Source organism: Nicotiana attenuata, chromosome 7 (assembly GCF_001879085.1).
Source record: "Nicotiana attenuata strain UT chromosome 7, NIATTr2, whole genome shotgun sequence".
In the NCBI taxonomy this organism is placed as follows: domain Eukaryota; kingdom Viridiplantae; phylum Streptophyta; class Magnoliopsida; order Solanales; family Solanaceae; genus Nicotiana; species Nicotiana attenuata.
The window spans coordinates 95,771,685-95,786,980 of NC_031995.1; the positions used below are offsets into that span (position 1 = coordinate 95,771,685).

At 42.1% G+C, this 15,296-nt stretch overlaps 1 protein-coding gene across 2 annotated transcripts; it reads left to right on the forward strand.

Moving 5' to 3' along the window:
• On the forward strand, positions 4,740–12,957 carry LOC109229516 (5-oxoprolinase). 2 transcript variants are annotated; one of them, XM_019394983.1, is made up of 2 exons: positions 4,740–4,983; positions 8,828–12,957. In XM_019394983.1, the coding sequence occupies exon 2, from the start codon at positions 8,899–8,901 to the stop codon at positions 12,706–12,708; it is 3,810 nt and encodes a 1,269-aa protein (XP_019250528.1). In that variant the 5' UTR covers positions 4,740–4,983; positions 8,828–8,898; the 3' UTR covers positions 12,709–12,957. The 2 variants fall into 2 exon arrangements, with proteins under 2 accessions (XP_019250528.1, XP_019250529.1); XM_019394984.1 differs by having other exon boundaries at positions 8,892–12,957.

Below are 15,296 nucleotides of genomic sequence, written 5' to 3' on the forward strand. Positions count from 1 at the left end.
TGGGTTAACATTTCGACAAGTTCGAAATAACACCTTTGAGGCCAAGGGTCATCGCCAAAGAGAAGAGTTCGACCTCGATTGAACAACGAAGGGTTAACATTTCGACAAGTTCGAAATAACACCCTTTAAGGCCAAGGGTCATCGCCAAAGAAAAAAGTTCGACCTCGATCGAACAACGATGGGTTAACATTTCGGCAAGTTTGAAATAACACCCCTAAGGCCAAAGGCCATCGCCAAAAAGAAAAGTTCGACCTCGATCGAACAACGACGAGTTAACATTTCGACAAGTTCGAAATAACACCCTTAAGGCCAGGGCCATCGCCAAAAAAGAAGAGTTCGACCTCGATCGAACAACGACGGGTTAACATTTCGACAAGTTCGAAATAACACCCTTAAGGCCAAGGGCCATCGCCAAAGAAAAAAGTTTGACCTTGATCGAACAACGATGGGTTAACATTTCGGCAAGTTCGAAATAACACCCCTAAGGCCAAGGGCCATCGCCAAAAAGAAGAGTTCGACCTCGATCAAACAACGACGGGTTAACATTTCGACAAGTTCGAAATAACACCCTTGAGGCTAAGGGCCAACGCCAAAGAGAAGAGTTCGACCTCGATCGAATAACGACAGGTTAACATTTCGACAAGTTCGGAATAACACCCTTAAGGCCAAGGGCCATCGCCAAAGAAAAAAGTTCACCGCCGACCTCTTCATCACCACCTCCAGGAAGTCCTCCATCATCAACATCGCCGTCGGCCTCCAGCGTTGACAGATCATACATTTAACACGAGCCTCTCGTGCCTTCGCCCGTGCTCCTTCATATGCGCCTCTGAAACATTGCCCGCCTCCCGTAAACTCTTATATATGTCCCGTTGGGCCTCAGCATGAACCTAGAGCTCATGCAAATGACGGGGAACGGCGGCGAAGGAAGACTCGACTTGAGCCAACAGTTGCTCCTTTTCGGCCTCAAGAGCAGCGACCCGATCACCCAAGGTCGACGCTTCCCGGTCGATCTCACAAAAACGCTCCTCGAGTCTCGCTTCCTTAGCGTGGCTGTCGCCCTTTCTGATTCCTGCTCGGATTGGAGGACGCGGATAGTGTCCTCTAGAGCCGCCGCCCTCGCCAAAGCCGCCAACCAGGCGCTCTCGATATTCTCTAGTTTGGAGACCTTTCTCTCCAGCTCGGCCAATTTTCCCATCCATTCCGCGCTCATCGCCTCGACCCTGATGGCATTCTGATCCATCTCAGACTGCATCGACCGCAATCTCGCCTGAAGATGCTCACACTCTGCGGCAACTCCCTTGCCCACCTCAAGTTCTTCGTCCTTTACGCGAAGTTGCTCCTCAAGCTCGCTAGTCCTGCGAATAGCCTGCATCAGCTCTTGATCCCTCTTCTCTAGTTCCTCACCAAGGGATCGATCACCTGCATTCGCCCTCAGCTGCTCGTGCATCTCACGACACTTGTTGCGGTAGCGCCGATATTTCTCCAACATTGTCAGAAAAGTTTTGGCCCGAGTGTCGGCCCTACGAGCACTCTCAATCTCCACCATGTACGTCTAAAAAACAAAAAAATTTGATTAAGGCCAAGGTCGACAAGGATGAAAAGAGCACCATAGGGAAGAGAAAACTTACCCTCAGGCCCATAGCGGCCACCTCATGCATCAAATCGATGTCACGAATGTCCCAGAGAGCTTCACTCTTAGCGGGAGAACACAAAAGGTCGAACTGCGGAACCAGGTCTTCCGTATCCCTCAGAAGGTTAACATCCGACGAGATTTCAAGTATACGGGACGGGCCTCCCGCATGTACCACCGTACGGGTAAGGCCCTCTTCAAACATCCTGACGTCATCAAGATCAAGATCAGACTCAGATTTGTAGTCATCAATCATGACGCCTTTTCCCCTCTCTGTGGTCGAAGAAGAAGCGCGACCCGGTCCGGATGATGGAGGCCCGCCCAACGTAACGACAACGGCCTCAGGACTCCAATTCCTTGTCGAAGTAGTTTGATCGTCATTTACGACGACCGGAGTCTTTGACGATAGATTGGCAGCTGCAACAGGCTATCTCTGCAGACAGGTTAACTCCGTCTCCCGCCTCGGACTCCATCAAGGGAATGCCACCTTCTGAACGTACCGTGGCCGAAGGAGCCGTTTTAGACTCCACTCGCCACCTCTTTGATAGCCCCTCTCCGTCCTCAGCACGGGAAGATTCCCCCGTTGGGTAAGTGACAGACGTCGAAATCTCAGATCGAGGAGCAGCCTTCGTGCGCGTGGCTACGGCCGTAGACTCAACTGAAGCGGCCCTCGGCGAAGGTCGGGTAGTAGATCCTGAGACGAGGCGAGCGGATGATGTAGGCTGGCGAAATGCAAGTGGAGGAGCCCTCGCCCTCCACACTCTCCCTGACATCAATGAAAGCCGTATAAGCGACAAAATCAAATAGTGAAACGAAAAACAAAACTGACATTACTTACCGGTAAGAGGCTTGCGTCCATATTTCTCATAGAAGGACGACCATGCGCGAACCGCCGCCGTATGAGAAAGGATGGCGTTCACCCACTCGCGGATATCGTCAACAGAAGCGAGGGGTAGTCTCGCGGCTGCAAAAACACAAACAATTTAAATACCGCAAAAAAAAAATTGGTCGACCATCACTACGACTAAAGGTATAGAAACTTACGTGCGAAGTTCCATTTCTCGGGGAACCCTGCAAGATCCGTCACAAGGTGCTCAGTCCGCACATAGAAATAGTTCTCATAGAAACGACGGCTGGCTCTGTCGTCCATCTTCACCACCAAACTCTTCGTCCCCCGGTGGCGCATATGAATCATCATACCGCGAATGAGTTGAGGAGCAAAGAGATTGAGCATGTGTCTCAACGTGTTCTCCCGACCGACAAGCTCCGCGAACTTGAGCAGCATAAGGAACAATTTATACAAGTACGGCGAAAGTTGAGCCGAACACACCTCGTAGAAACGGCAAAAATCTACCACCAGGGGAGGGAGAGGAAGCGTATACCTGACAATAAAGGGATACGCATAGAACGCACAATATCCTGAGCGAATGAAATGTATAATGTCGTCTCCCACTGCCGGCAGCATTTCGATGTGGTGGGGGATCCCCCATCTGGCCTTCAACTCTGTAATCCCCTCCTCGGTCATAACAGAGGAAGCAAGTTCCGGGTCCTCCCCGGCAGGACTGTGAAAATCGTTCCATGGCTTCCCAGGGCGAGGCAAGATTTCAGCTGCCGACGGAACCCCCTCATCTTCTACTATTTCTACCCCTCCAGGGGCAGGAATATCATTTTCCGGTGCCGGAGTTGCGGCAGGATTGTCAGCACGAGAATAATTACCAGCCATTTGTATCAATTTAACAGGACAAAGGGATGGAGGAAAAAAGAAAAACTAAGACGAAAGTTTCTGGCTAACCGGAGAAAATTAAAAACCCGAAGTATCAGAAGAAAGGAAAATTCACAAAGTTCTTTCAACAAGGGCAAGAAAGTGTGTCAATCGAATGGTGCTTTCCTTCTATTTATAAGAGACACAAATTCCCCAAGCGCGAAACCCAAGGGTCGCCAATTGAAGCTGACAGGGCATGAAACGGTTGAATCCCCTGGGAACGTGTGTCATAATGGCAGCAACCACGAACAATGTTTCGAGTTAAACGACGCTTCGATTCCATAACGGTCACAACGGTCCAAGAGTATCGTAGGAGTGTCGCGCCCTTATTTCGATCTAAAAACCACGCTCAGGGCGTGGGCAGTCAGATTTCTCCCAGATGTGTAAATTTATAATCCGTCCGCCAGTCTGACAAGAGACGATCTCAACAAACGGAGGGATTAACTGTATTGGTCAAAATCTGACCGCTGCGGTTGACCTAACTGGGATCCCGCCTAAGCGGCGGGATCGTGAGAGACGTCACGACCTGCTCCAAACCAAGTATCTACAGTACATATTAAGTTGAAGAACAATACTCAGGTAACAACGAAAACGGCCATGGTATGAAAGTGTATCGACCCAAGAATATGGCAAGGACTCCCAGACTATCTATAAAGGGGGGAATCACCCAATCAAAAGGCGGCTGGAGCTTTTTAAACTTTTTCTCTCTCTTTCTCTCCTCTCTTCTAAAACTATCTTATAGGAAAGGAAAGGATGCAAGTTAATCATCCTCACTACACCACGTAAATTGTTCATCCCCAATGTATCAAAAGGGAGGACATGAAAAATACAAATAAGATTGATCGCCTTTATTTTATCTTGTTGATAGCGCTCTGATTCATTTTTGGATCTGGAGTTTATTATGTTTGACTAAGTTTTACCTTTTCATCTTCGTTAATTTTTTTAAACAAAAAGGTTTCGATATATTCATTTTTCAAAACCAAAACAATAAACACAGCCTTTTGATTTCGAAACTAAAAAATAAAGTTTTTTCGTTTCCGTAGACAATTTTTTCTTCTTCGAGAACAAAAGAAAATGTTAAAGGACTGTCTTCCAAAATCAGAACAAACCTTTTTTTGCCAATAAAGATTTTTTATCGGTTTCAATCTTTATAAATAATTCCTTTTTAATTTGTTTTCTTAAACTAGTTCTTTCCCAAAAAATATATAATCCAAACACACATTATTCTACATGTTCAAGATAATTTTTTTTTTAAAAACAACTTGGATGTCAATTGCATTTTAAAATTAATAAAAAAATAGGGAAGAATAAGTAGCTTGTTCGCAAAAGCCTCGTCCTTTATATGCCTTTTCCTCGTCATCTCTAACGCACGTACGCCGTTTGACACTCAATTTTCCGCGAACTTTCGTACAGAATATCAGCTTTTTTTCATATTTCAATCCTAGTCATCAGCTGATCAGCAAACAGTCGAATCATTTCTGTAACAATGGATTTGTAGATTGAGAAAAAATCAGTTTCTCTTTTAATTTGACGCCGCATTTTCAGCTCATCAATTTGATACCCTATTGGACTCGAGAGTTTCTGCTTCGAGGTACTTTTAGCTTATATATCTCGTTTTATATCTGGAAATATGATTGAGATTTGTGAATATCTTGATGTATTGTATATCTCTTTTGCAATTAAAAGCTTAGTATTTCAGACCCATCTTTTAATTTTGTTTGGTCAGTCTCTTGTTTTTGGGTTGCTTGCTTTGTTGATTCTCATATAAGAACTATAGGGACGTCGTGCTGGGGGACTTGGAGTTCTCCGAGAGTCGCCGTGATTTTGGGTATTGCGGGCGAATCAAGGTTGAAGAGGTTGTAGGGGCTATGCGGGCCAGATAGATCCCTTTGGAATTTTGGGAGACCGCAGATAGAGAAGGATTGGAGTGGCTTACTAGGAAGGTGTTTTGCTAAGCTTATAAGCTGGTCAAACTGGCTTATAAGTATCTTTTGACTTATCTACGCATTTGGTAAACACCCAAAGTTGCTTATAAGCCAAGTGCTTATAAGCTAAAATCAGCCATAAGTAATTTTAATTTGACCAAGGCTTTTACTAATTTATACTTAATAATATTTTTTACTTCACAAAGTATTTTTCCCACCCACCTGTTGGGATCATACTGGGTTTGTTGTTGTTGTTGTAAAGTATTTTTCCCAAAATAAATTTTCTAACTTTCTTTTAACTCCATATTCGTTGTTCATCCTTTTCTTTACAAAGAAACTTTTAATTTATAATCTTTTGTAAAGTTTTTAAGGATATTTTAGTCATTCTAACAAAAGAACAACTTATCATTACTTTCTACCAAACATATCAACTGCTTATTATCAGTTTCAGCACGTCTATCCAAACACATAAATGCTTATTTAAAAAATCAGTTTCAGCACTTAAAAATGCTTTTAACCACTTCAAGGTTATCAACTATACAATCAGCTAATCCAAACGGGCTCTAGGTTGTTCAATGTCATTTTTAAGACGACGAATATGTCTGATGATTGGTGAATGGAGGTGGAGTACGATGATTCCGGTATACAAGAATAAGGGGGATATCCAAAATTGCAAGAACTATAGGGGCATCAAGCTGCTAAGTCACACCATGAAAGTTTGGGAGAAGGTGGTGGAAGTTAGGGTGAGGAGTAGTGTGTCTATTTCCAAGAATCAGTTTGTATTCATGCCAGGGCGATCGGCTACTGAAGTCATTCACCTTATTAGGAGACTGGTGGAGCACTATGGGGATAGGAAGAAGGACTTGCACATGGTGTTTATTGATCTAGAGAAAGCTTATGACAAAGTCCCGAGTGAGGTTCTTTGGATGTTTTTGGAGGTTAGAGGTGTGCCCGTAACTTGCACTAGGGTTATCTAGGATATGTATGATGGCTTTAAGACCGGGGTTAGGACGGTGGGAGGCGACTCGAACACTTCCCTGTCGGGATGGGCTTGCATCAGGGACCGCGCTTAGCCCATTTTTATCTGCCTTGGTGATGATGTTTTGACGCGGCACATTCAAGAGGAGGTGCCATGATGCATGTTATTTGCGGATGATATAGTACTAATTGACGAGATGCAAGGTGGTGTTAATGCGAGGATGGAGGTTTGGAGACAAACCCTGGAGTCAAATGGTTTCAAGATGAGCAGGACTAAAACAGAGTACTTGGAATGCAAGTTTAGCGTTGCGACCCATGATGCGGACGTGGAAGTAAGGCTGGTTTCACAAGTCATCCCTAAGAAAGGGAGTTTCAAGTACCTCAGATCTATTATTCAAGATAATGGTGAGATAGACGAAGATGTCACACGTCGTATTGGAGCAGGATGGATGAAATGCAAGCTCGCTTCGAGGGTTTTGTGTGATAAGAAGGTGCCACCAAGAGTTAAGGGTAACTTCTATAGAGTGGTAGTTAGACCTGCTATGTTATATAGTGCGGAGTGTTGGCCTGTCAAGAACACCAATGTCCAGAAGATGAAGGTAGTGGAAATGAGGATGCTGAGATGGATGTTTGGGCATACCCGGTTGGATAAGATAAGAAATGTTGATATTCGGGAAAAGGTGGGAGTGGCACCTGTAGAGGACAAGATGAGGGAAGCTGATTGAGATGGTACGGGCATGTGAAGAGGAGGTGTATAGATGCCCCAGTGAGGGGGTGGGAGAGGTTGGCAATTAGGGGGCTGAGAAGAGGTAGAGGGAGGCCTAAGAAGTATTGGGGAGAGGTGATTAGGCATGACATGGCGCTACTTCAACTTACTGAGGACATGACCCTTGATAGAAAGGTTTGGAGGTTGAGAATTAGGGTAGAAGGGTAGTGGTTAAGCGGGCATGTCTTATTTTCATGTTTTATTAGTGTTACTCTCGTACTTTCATTTCTTCGTATTCGTACATTTCTTTTACTATATGCCGTTTCTTTCGCTCCGGCTATTATATCACCTTTACTTGCTATGGTTACTACTTGTTGTTTCTACTTCCTTTTTAGTTTTTCTTCTTGGGCTGGGGGTCTATCAAAAACAAACTCTCTACCTTCGTAAGGTAGGGGTAAGGTCTGCATACACTCTACCCTCCCCAGACCCCACTTTTGTGGAATTTCATTGGGTTTGTTGCTGTTGTTGTTGTTGTTGTTGTTGTTGTATATAACAACACTTAAGCACTTGATAGATGCAAACCCATATGTTAATTTTGTTCGTATGTCCTCTTATTTAGGATTTGCTTGCTTCACTGATTCTCAGATTCAAGGTATTCAAAACTCAAGTACTTGAGTGCATATATCTTTTTCTTTCAGTTATAGAGCCCGTTTGGCTTAGCTGATTTAGAGTAGCTGATAAGCATTAGGTGCTGAAAAGCACTTTTAAGTGCTGAAGCTGATTTAAAAAATAAGCAGTTACGTGTTTGGATAAAAGTGCTGAAATTAATAATATGCAGCTGAATAACTGGGTATACGAAGAGTTTTGTTTTAAAAAGAAGTATTTTAGGAATAGAATAGTAAATATTTTGGTCAAACTTAAACTGCTTATAAGCTGAAATTTGATAAGTTGGGGGAGACCAACTTATGACTTTTGGCTTATTTTTGGCTTATTTTTGGCTTATAAGCACTTAACTTATAAGCACTTTTAATTTTACCAAACGCGTAGATAAGCCAAAAAGTGTTTATAAGCCAGTTTGACCAGCTTATAAGCTTAGCCAAACACCCTCATAGTATTTGATGCCTTCTCGCTTAGGCAATTTCTTGTTTTTGGGTTGCTTGCTTTTTTGATTCTTAGAAGGAGTAATATCATTACTCAAGCACCTTTTTTTTGTATGACGGTGGTGTCCAAGCCAGCTTCCGCACACCTCAGACCATTCTTTTGGGTACCTCCCACCAATACAGGTACCCAGGTAACTCTGCCCGTCAATGTTTAGGCAGTTGAGAAGAAATCACCTAGTGTTTTGAACCTGAGACCTCAATGCTCAAGCACTTGAGTACATATATTTTCTCAGTTCTCCCTTAGTTGTAGTGTTTAATGCTCTTCATGGTAAAAAGTTATAATTTGATGCTCTTTTTTTGTTTCTACTTTTTTGTTTTTGTTAGCACTTGATTTTGGGCTGCTTGTTTTTTTCGACTCTCAGAAGCTAGGATATTGATGCTCAAGCACTTTAATGCATCAGCTTATCCCTTCATTTATAGTGTTTGTTGCTCATTGTTTTTGTGCATTTTCTTGTTATTGGTAGATGGCTTTATTGATTCTTAGATGCAAGTATATCAACATTCCAGCACATGAATATTTTTATCTTTCCCCTTCTAGTGTAGTGTTTGATGCTCCTCCTTTTTTCAATTTCTTGTAGTGCATAGCCTGCAGCGATACTGTGCTTATCTTGCTCCTATTACTCTTTGGTTGTGATGAAATCCTTTTTTTCTAACTTGTTTTTACAGGTAATATACCAGGTATTGCAATTTCTTCTGTGTATAATTAAGTCATTTCTTGCAATACCTGTAGTTGAGCAATGGGAAGTCAAAGTGAAGGAAAACTCAAATTTTGTATCGACAGAGGGGGCACTTTTACTGATGTCTATGCAGAAATTCCTGGAAAAACTGAAGGCCGTGTCATGAAGTTACTGTCAGTTGATCCTTCTAATTATGATGATGCTCCAGTTGAAGGAATAAGAAGGATTTTGGAGGAATTTACTGGAAAGAAAATTCCCCGTAGTTCGAAAATTCCTACTGATAAGATTGAATGGGTGAGGATGGGTACAACCGTGGCAACAAATGCATTGTTGGAGAGGAAAGGGGAGAGAATTGCACTGTGTGTCACTCGAGGCTTTAGGGATTTGCTCCAGATTGGTAATCAGGCTCGTCCGCATATATTTGACCTCACTGTATCAAAACCATCAAATCTTTATGAGGAGGTTGTAGAGGTTGATGAGAGAGTTGAGCTTGTTCTTGATAAGGAGGGAGGAGTAGATTTAGACTCTTCTGCATCACTTGTTCAAGGTGTTTCAGGCGAGCTTGTCAAGGTTGTAAAGCCACTTGATGAGGAAGCTCTGAAACCTTTGCTGAATGCTTTGCTGCAAAGGGGTATTAGTTGCCTAGCTGTGGTTTTGCTCCACTCTTATACTTATCCCAAGCATGAAATACTTCTGGAAAAGTTAGCTCTTAGTTTGGGCTTCAGGCATGTATCTATATCATCTGCTTTGACCCCTATGGTTCGAGCTGTTCCTCGAGGATTTACAGCAAGTGTAGATGCATATTTGACTCCTGTTATTAAAGAATACTTGTCAGGTTTCATGTCCAAATTTGATGAAGGACTAGGAAAGTTGAATGTTCTATTTATGCAGTCGGATGGAGGGCTTGCTCCAGAACATAGATTTTCAGGCCACAAAGCAATTTTGTCAGGTCCTGCTGGTGGTGTAGTTGGTTACTCTCAGACACTCTTTGGGATTGAAACAGACAAGGCCCTAATCGGTTTTGACATGGGTGGTACCTCTACTGATGTCAGCCGATATGCTGGTACCTATGAACAAGTTATAGAAACCCAGGTTGCTGGTGCAATAATTCAAGCACCTCAGCTCGATGTAAACACAGTCGCTGCTGGTGGTGGATCAAAGTTAAAATTTCAGTTTGGTTCTTTCCGAGTGGGACCAGATTCAGTGGGTGCACACCCAGGACCAGTTTGTTACCGGAAAGGCGGGCAACTAGCAGTTACAGATGCAAATCTTATCTTAGGATATGTCATTCCTGATTTTTTCCCGTCCATTTTTGGTCCCAATGAGGACCAGCCATTAGACATTGATGCTACGAGGGAAGAGTTTGAAAAACTTGCGAGGCAAATCAATTCCTACAGAAAGAGCCAGGATTCAACTGCAAGGGACATGACGGTAGAGGAGATTGCACAAGGTTTTGTGAATGTTGCCAATGAGACCATGTGCCGCCCGATACGGCAGTTGACAGAAATGAAGGGTCATGAAACAAGCCACCATGCTCTTGCTTGCTTCGGAGGTGCAGGTCCTCAACATGCCTGTGCCATTGCTAGATCACTTGGAATGAAGGAAGTTCTTATTCACAGGTTATGTGGAATCTTAAGTGCGTATGGTATGGGGTTAGCTGATGTGGTAGAAGATGCGCAAGAGCCGTATTCAGCTGTTTATGGCCCTGATTCTGTGATTGAAGCTTCTCGCAGAGAAACTATCTTACTGAAGCAGGTGAAGGATAAGCTGCAGGAGCAAGGGTTCAGAGAAGAAAGTATCACCAGCGAAACATACTTAAACTTAAGGTATGAGGGAACAGACACCGCAATCATGGTAAAGAGACCAACCAATGATGATGGGTCACCTCCTGATTATGCTGCCGAATTTGTCAAGTTATTCCAGCGGGAGTACGGATTTAAACTTCAAAACAGGAATATAGTTATATGTGATGTTAGGGTTCGCGGTGTTGGAGTCACTAACATACTGAAGCCTCGAGCCTTAGATTCTTCCCCTGGTGCCCTTAAAATTGAATGTCACTACAAAATATACTTTGGGAATGGATGGAATGACACTCCTTTGTTCAAGCTTGAAAATCTGGCATATGGGAATGTCGTTCCTGGCCCAGCAATTATCATGAATGGCAATAGCACTGTCATTGTTGAGCCCAACTGCAAGGCCATTATTACTAAATATGGCAACATTAAAATAGAGATCGAGTCGGCTTCCAATACTGCAAAAGTAGATGAAAAAGTTGCAGATGTTGTGCAGCTCTCAATTTTCAACAACCGGTTTATGGGAATAGCTGAACAGATGGGGCGCACCTTGCAGAGGACTTCTATATCAACAAATATTAAAGAGCGGCTAGACTTTTCTTGCGCACTTTTTGGCCCTGATGGTGGACTTGTGGCAAATGCACCCCATGTTCCTGTGCACTTGGGGGCTATGTCGAGCACTGTTCGATGGCAGCTGAAGCACTGGGGTGATAATCTGAATGAGGGAGATGTTTTAGTCGCCAATCATCCTTCTGCTGGTGGTAGCCACCTGCCTGATATTACTGTAATTACACCTGTTTTTAACAAAGGTAGATTGATATTTTTTGTTGCAAGTAGAGGGCATCATGCAGAGATTGGAGGTATTACTCCTGGAAGTATGCCGCCTTTCTCAAAGTTCATATGGGAGGAAGGAGCAGCAATAAAAGCATTCAAGCTTGTTGAGAAGGGAACTTTTCAAGAAGAGGGAATCACCAAACTTCTTCGTTACCCTTGTTCTGAAGAATCAACTCATAGCATTCCAGGAACGCGCAGGCTTCAAGATAATTTATCTGACCTTCATGCACAAGTAGCTGCAAATCAGAGAGGAATTGCCCTTATCAACGAGCTTATTGAGCAATATGGTCTGGAAACTGTCCAAGCATACATGAACTATGTGCAGGCTAATGCTGAAGAAGCAGTGAGAGAAATGCTTAAATCTGTTGCCGCGAGAGTTTCTTCTGAAACAAAAATGTCTGGAAAGGGAGGCGTAGTGACTATTGAAGAGGAAGATTACATGGATGATGGGTCTACCATACACTTAAAGCTTACTATAGATTCTCTGAAGGGAGAAGCATTTTTTGATTTCTCCGGAACCAGCCCAGAAGTTTATGGTAATTGGAATGCCCCCGAGGCAGTGACAGCTGCTGCAGTCATTTACTGCGTGCGCTGTTTGGTGAACGTTGACATCCCTCTCAACCAAGGTTGCTTGGCTCCTGTAAAGATTTATATACCTCCTGGTTCATTTCTCTCTCCAAGTGACAAGGCTGCAGTGGTAGGTGGTAATGTTCTTACTTCACAGAGGATAACTGACGTCGTTCTTACTGCATTCCAAGCTTGTGCTTGTTCACAGGGTTGCATGAATAATTTAACCTTTGGGGATGACACTTTCGGTTACTATGAAACAATTGGTGGTGGAAGTGGAGCTGGTCCTACTTGGGATGGGACAAGTGCAGTCCAGTGCCATATGACCAACACCCGAATGACAGATCCAGAGATCTTTGAGCAAAGATACCCAGTTATATTGCATAAGTTTGGAATAAGAGAGAATAGTGGAGGTGCTGGACAACGTAAAGGAGGTGATGGCATTATCAGGGAGATTGAATTCAGGCGGCCGGTCATTGTGAGTATCCTATCAGAAAGGCGTGTGCATGCACCGAGGGGGCTGATGGGTGGAAAAGATGGGGCTCGGGGTGCTAATTTCCTCATCACGAAAGATAAAAGGAAGGTGTATGTTGGTGGTAAAAACACAATTGAGGTGCAGGCTGGGGAAATACTTCAGATTTTGACACCAGGAGGAGGCGGCTGGGGTGCAAATTGATTAATACAAAGCAAAACTTCTACTGCAAATACCCTCCATGCCACCCAAACATCCACAAAGGAACATAATTAGGGAAATGAGGGCATAAACTTCCTTTTTTCTGTATGGTGCATATGATTTGGTTCTTCCCCTATTTTAAAGATGTATGATTTCAATAATCAAAGGTTTTCGAATTGATAATAATTGCTGGTCACGGAATATGTTCTGCTTATAATAGCTATTTGGTCTATCCATGGCCATTGACCTCTATTAGTAACATGTGGAGAAAGTACCCCTCTTGTTTGCTTGAGCCAAAGGGCAGCCCGGTGCGCGAAATTCCCGCTATGCGCGGGGTCCGGCGAAGGGCTGGACCACAAGGGTTTATTGTATGTAGCCTTACCCTGCATTTCTGCAGGAGGTTGTTTCCACGGCTTGGACCCGGGACCTCCTGGTCACATGACAACAACTTTACCAATTACGCCAAGACTCCCCTTCTTAATGCCGAAGCCAACTTTCTAAGAAAATACATACTCGTAGATGGTATTTGCATCAAATTATATCAACTTCTTATGGTTACGTGATAGAACGAGGTGGGAATGTATATTAATTAACAGGGATAAAAAAAATTATGCACAAATTTATCCTGTATTTATTTGTTTGGTGAAGATATTAGTTGCGAGTTAGTTTATTTTCACTGGCAACTGGACAAAGGCCCTTTCTTCTCCCTAAACATACTGAGAAATGTGTGCCATTATCAACTGAAACAGCGAACCTGGTATGGCTTTGAAGATTACTAGGAGTACTTGATAACGGTGGCAGAGCTTGAGTGTTTTAGTTCAACTTATGTATTTTTCTTAAAAAAGTTTATTGAAAATATATAAATTATTAATTTAGAATAAAATAACTTAAAAGGACGAAGAATTTTGTACCCACAAACTCAAAATCCTAGCTCCGCCTTTGCTTGATAAGTGACAAGTGATATAACTAGGGTGCAAGTTTACGGTTAGTTTCCAAAATAGAACAAGATCGTATACATTATACAGTCATATTACCGAATGATAAACTGTTACGCTCTTCCAAATCATACGAATTTTATGTTAATCGTGTAGCAATCAAGAATATGAAACTAGTCCTATTCCAAAACTTCTGATATTTAAAAGTAATAAAATATGGAAAGTGCTATTTAGAAAAGAATTTAAAACAACAAATGTACATACTAAATTTGTTTGAAACACAAAAGAAAAAAAGGGTAAAGAATCAAATTATATATTATTCGAAATTGAGTAATTCTGCCATCCATTATACTTTCCGTTTAATTTTACCATGTTAGTATTACACAAAAAATGATAATTCGAAAGGAACTCAAATTTTTTGGTGCAATCGCTCGGGAATTGAGAGAACTAAATTTTACTAAAATAGTTTCATTAGCTCTTGAGGTATTATAAAATAAAATTGTGATATATTTTTAGTGGAGTATTTGAAAGAAATAGATTAATTAGTAGGTTGTGTCTCACACATATATCTTTAATAATTTATATCATATTAAAAAAAAAAATACGTTGATTATATCAAATTTGGAGGCCCTAATAATTTTAGTTCATCATGAATAGGGACACTATTGTTGAGATAATAACTTCTAAACGAAATGATGATATTGATCGAAAAAGGGTGGTTCGAATAGCATTTACTAATATTACCCTATTTTTTTCTTGATTCTTAATGGATCTCGAACTTAAAGTATAACGGGAATAACTTTAAACCATAACAAAAAATTTAAACTTTTTTCCTCGTAGTGTTTTGATATGTGAACGAGATATTGGAAGTTTGGAGACAGACTCTTGAGTCTAAGGGTTTCAAGCTAAGCAGAACGAAGACGGAATACCTCGAGTGTAAGTTCAGAGCTGAGCCGGGGGAAGTGGGCGTGGATGTGAGGCTTGAGTCACAGGTTATCCCAAGTAGAGGCAGCTTCAAGTACCTTGGTTCGGTTATCCACGGGGGAGGGGAGATCGACGAGGATGTCACACACCGTATTGGGGTAGGATGGATGATGTGGAGGTTAGCATCTGGAGTCTTGTGTGACAAGAAAGTGCCAACGATACTTAAAGGTAAGTTTTATAAAGCGGTGGTAATTAGACCGGCCATGATGTATGAGGCTGAGTGTTGGCCTTTTAAGAACTCACATATCCAAAAGATAAAAGTAGCATAAATGAGTATGTTGAGGTGGATATTGTAAAGTCCCGTAAATATTTAAAAAAAAAAATTCGGACAAATTTGGAGCTAAGAATATAATCTAATTAAACCCGAATCACGCGAGGTCCAAAGGAGTACAACGAAGTTATGGACGCTTGTGAATGGTATTGGTTTAGTTGGAATTAACTATGACTATATGTGTTACGTGTTTGAATTCAGAGAATGAATCAATATTACTGGAATGTTTGGAGGACAACTATTTATCAATAGTTGAACATTGATTAATAAGAGTTAAAAGAGAAGACATGGGAACAAAATATTTATTGATAAAGGAATGAATGCTGGGAATTTCTTGGGGTTAGTGCTTGGTTTGACTAAACCTTGGATTAATGAAATTACAAAAAAAAAAAAAAAAAAAA